The sequence below is a fragment of the Limulus polyphemus genome, unplaced genomic scaffold (assembly GCF_000517525.1).
Source record: "Limulus polyphemus unplaced genomic scaffold, Limulus_polyphemus-2.1.2 Scaffold10923, whole genome shotgun sequence".
Taxonomy (NCBI): Eukaryota; Metazoa; Arthropoda; class Merostomata; order Xiphosura; family Limulidae; genus Limulus; species Limulus polyphemus.
The window spans coordinates 14961-17867 of record NW_013676533.1 but is presented as its reverse complement, the minus strand read 5'-3'; the positions used below and the strand labels follow the sequence as shown (position 1 = coordinate 17867).

The 2907-nt window shown below is 34.3% G+C and overlaps 1 protein-coding gene across 1 annotated transcript in view; it reads right to left on the bottom strand.

Annotated features, from left to right (window-relative positions):
• Positions 1-1786: 1786 nt before the first annotated feature.
• LOC106476574 (adenylate cyclase type 2-like) overlaps positions 1787-2907 on the bottom strand; it is a gene marked incomplete at its 3' end in the record, with an annotated part of 13754 nt that continues 12633 nt past the window's right edge. The window contains exon 6 of the mRNA XM_022380394.1: positions 1787-1868. Within this exon, the coding sequence (XP_022236102.1) occupies positions 1787-1868 (82 nt within the window). The remainder of the gene's footprint in view (positions 1869-2907) is intronic.

Sequence of the window (2907 nt, the reverse complement as noted above, 5' to 3'; positions counted from 1 at the left end):
GTGTTTAATTAATGCCAGTGACAGTGCGTGTTTTATTAATGCCCGTGACAGGGCGTGTCTATTTAATGCCAGTGCGTGTTTCATTAATGTCAGTGACAGTGCGTGTTTTATTAATGCCAGTGACAGTGCGTGTTTAATTAATGCTAGTGACAGTGCGTGTTTAATTAATGCCAGTGACAGTGCGTGTTTTATTAATGCCCGTGACAGGGCGTGTCTATTTAATGACAGTATGTGTTTAATTAATGCCAGTGACAGTGCGTGTTTTATTAATGCCAGTGACAGTGCGTGTTTAATTAATGCTAGTGACAGTGCGTGTTTAATTAATGCCAGTGACAGTGCGTGTTTTTTTAATGCCAGTGACAATGCGTGTTTAATTAATGCTAGTGTCAGTGCGTGTTTATTTACTGCCAGTGACAGTGCGTGTTTCATTAATGCCAGTGACAGTGCGTGTTTTATTAATGCCCGTGAAAGTGCGTGTTTATTTCATGCCAGTGACAGTGCGTGTTTTACTAATGCCCGTGACATTGCGTGTTTTATTAATGCCCGTGACAGTGCGTGTTTATTTAATGCCAGTGACAGTGCGTGTTTCATTAATGCCAGTGACAGTGCATGTTTCATTAATGCCAGTAACAGTGCGTGTCTTATTAATGCCCGTGACAGTGCGTGTTTCATTAATGCCAGTGACAGTGCGTGTCTTATTAATGCCCGTGACAGTGCGTGTTTATTTAATGTCAGTGACAGTGCGTGTTTCATTAATGCCCGTGACAGTGCATGTTTATCTAATGCCAGTGCCAGTGCGTGTTTCATTAATGCCAGTGACAGTGAGTGTTTATTTAATGCCAGTGACAGTACGTGTTTCATTAATGCCAGTGACAGTGCGTGTTTAATTAATGTTGCTGACAGAGCATGTGTGATATTATTGGCAAATCGTGTTTATCTCGTGTTATTGAAATACAACAGTATACACATGTGCACGTTAAACAAACATTATACTAAGTCCATAATAATATAACATGAAATACAACAATATACACATTAAACAAACATTATACTAAGTCCATAATGATATAACATGAAATACAACAATATACACATGTGCACGTTAAACAAACAGTATACTAAGTCCATAATGATATAACATGAAATACAACAATATACACATGTGCACGTTAAACAAACAGTATACTACGTCCATAATGATATAACATGAAATACAACAATATACACATGTGCACATTAAACAAACATTATACTAAGTCCATAATGATATAACATGAAATACAACAATATACACATGTGCACGTTAAACAAACAGTATACTAAGTCCATAATGATATAACATGAAATACAACAATATACACATGTGCACGTTAAACAAACAGTATAATAAGTCCATAATGATATAACATGAAATACAACAATATACACATTAAACAAACATTATACAAGTTAGAAAAAGTCCATAATGATATAACAGAAAATACAACAATATACACATTAAACAAACATTATACAAGTTAGAAAAAGTCCATAATGATATAACATGAAATACAACAATATACACATTAAACAAACATTATACAAGTTAGAAAAAGTCCATAATGATATAACAGAAAATGTTTACAGTCTATTGCGGTAATTCTGATGTTAATTATCTTATTTATTTAAAAAAAAAGGTAAATCAAAACAAAAACCAGAATTGTTTTTACTGTCAGAATTGAACTGCGCGTTTCGACATGCGCTCATGCATGAACACGTGATAAAGACTGTTTTTGTTTTTTTTTACCTGTCGGTCTAGAACATGGAGAATGATCAAAAATACCACGAGAAACGATGTAGTGTGAACGTGCAAGGGCGTTTCGGTGAATCTGAAACGATATGGTATTCGATGGATATTTTATTGAAAACAACAAAACAACATCAATAACTGTTTCGGAAAGTTTGGTGCCCCCAGTGGCACAGCGGTATGTCTGCGGACTTACAACGCTAGAAACCGGGTTTCGATACCCGTGGTGGGCAGAGAACAGATAGCCCATTGTGTAGCTTTGTGCTTAATTATAAACAAGCAAAGTTTGGTTATTGCTTGGTACAAAACTCTACAATGGGCTATATTTGCTCTGCTCACAACGGGTATCGAAACCCGATTTTTAGCGTCCTTAGCCTGCATACTTACGTTTGAACCATAAGGGGCATTTAGCTAATTGTAGATAATTATACAAGATCCACGTGTAACTGTCGTTATTTTAATATATACTAACTAAAAAAAATTTTCGATCAAAATATTCTTAATCTCGCCAATAAAATGATCGTCAGAAACCTACATTTTTTAAACAATTAAGTTTATACATGTGCAAAAAAAAGTTCTAATAAATAAGACGATTTACGTAATGCTCTACACTAGAAAAATGCGACAAAAACTTTAATAGAAATTGTAATTGTCCGTTAGAAATAGGCGCAAAACACTAATATAGATTAGTCTTTTTTGGTTAGAAATACCCACGAGACACTAATATAGATTAGTTTTTTTTTTGTTAGAAATACTCACGAGACACTAACAGAAATGACATTATTTCCTTACTAAACAACAAAGTGTAAAACACTGTAATAGAAATGATGTTTTTCATCAAATATATGGAAAAAAATAACATCGTGCAAATTACTTTGTTTTCTTTCTCTGCATACGCATTTGACACTTCACAAAAACTATCATTTACCCTATTACTTTCTCTCTCTCTCTCTCTCTCTAGATAGATAGATAGTATTAAATAAAAATTACGTTCGTTTCCTTTCCCTCTTGTTAGTAAGTACTTCACTAAACCTAAAACCTTACTTTGCTATTTCTTTTATTTTATCCAACGAAAGTAAGTAAGGAGACTAATTACTACCGGAGGGTACTACCGAACCCGT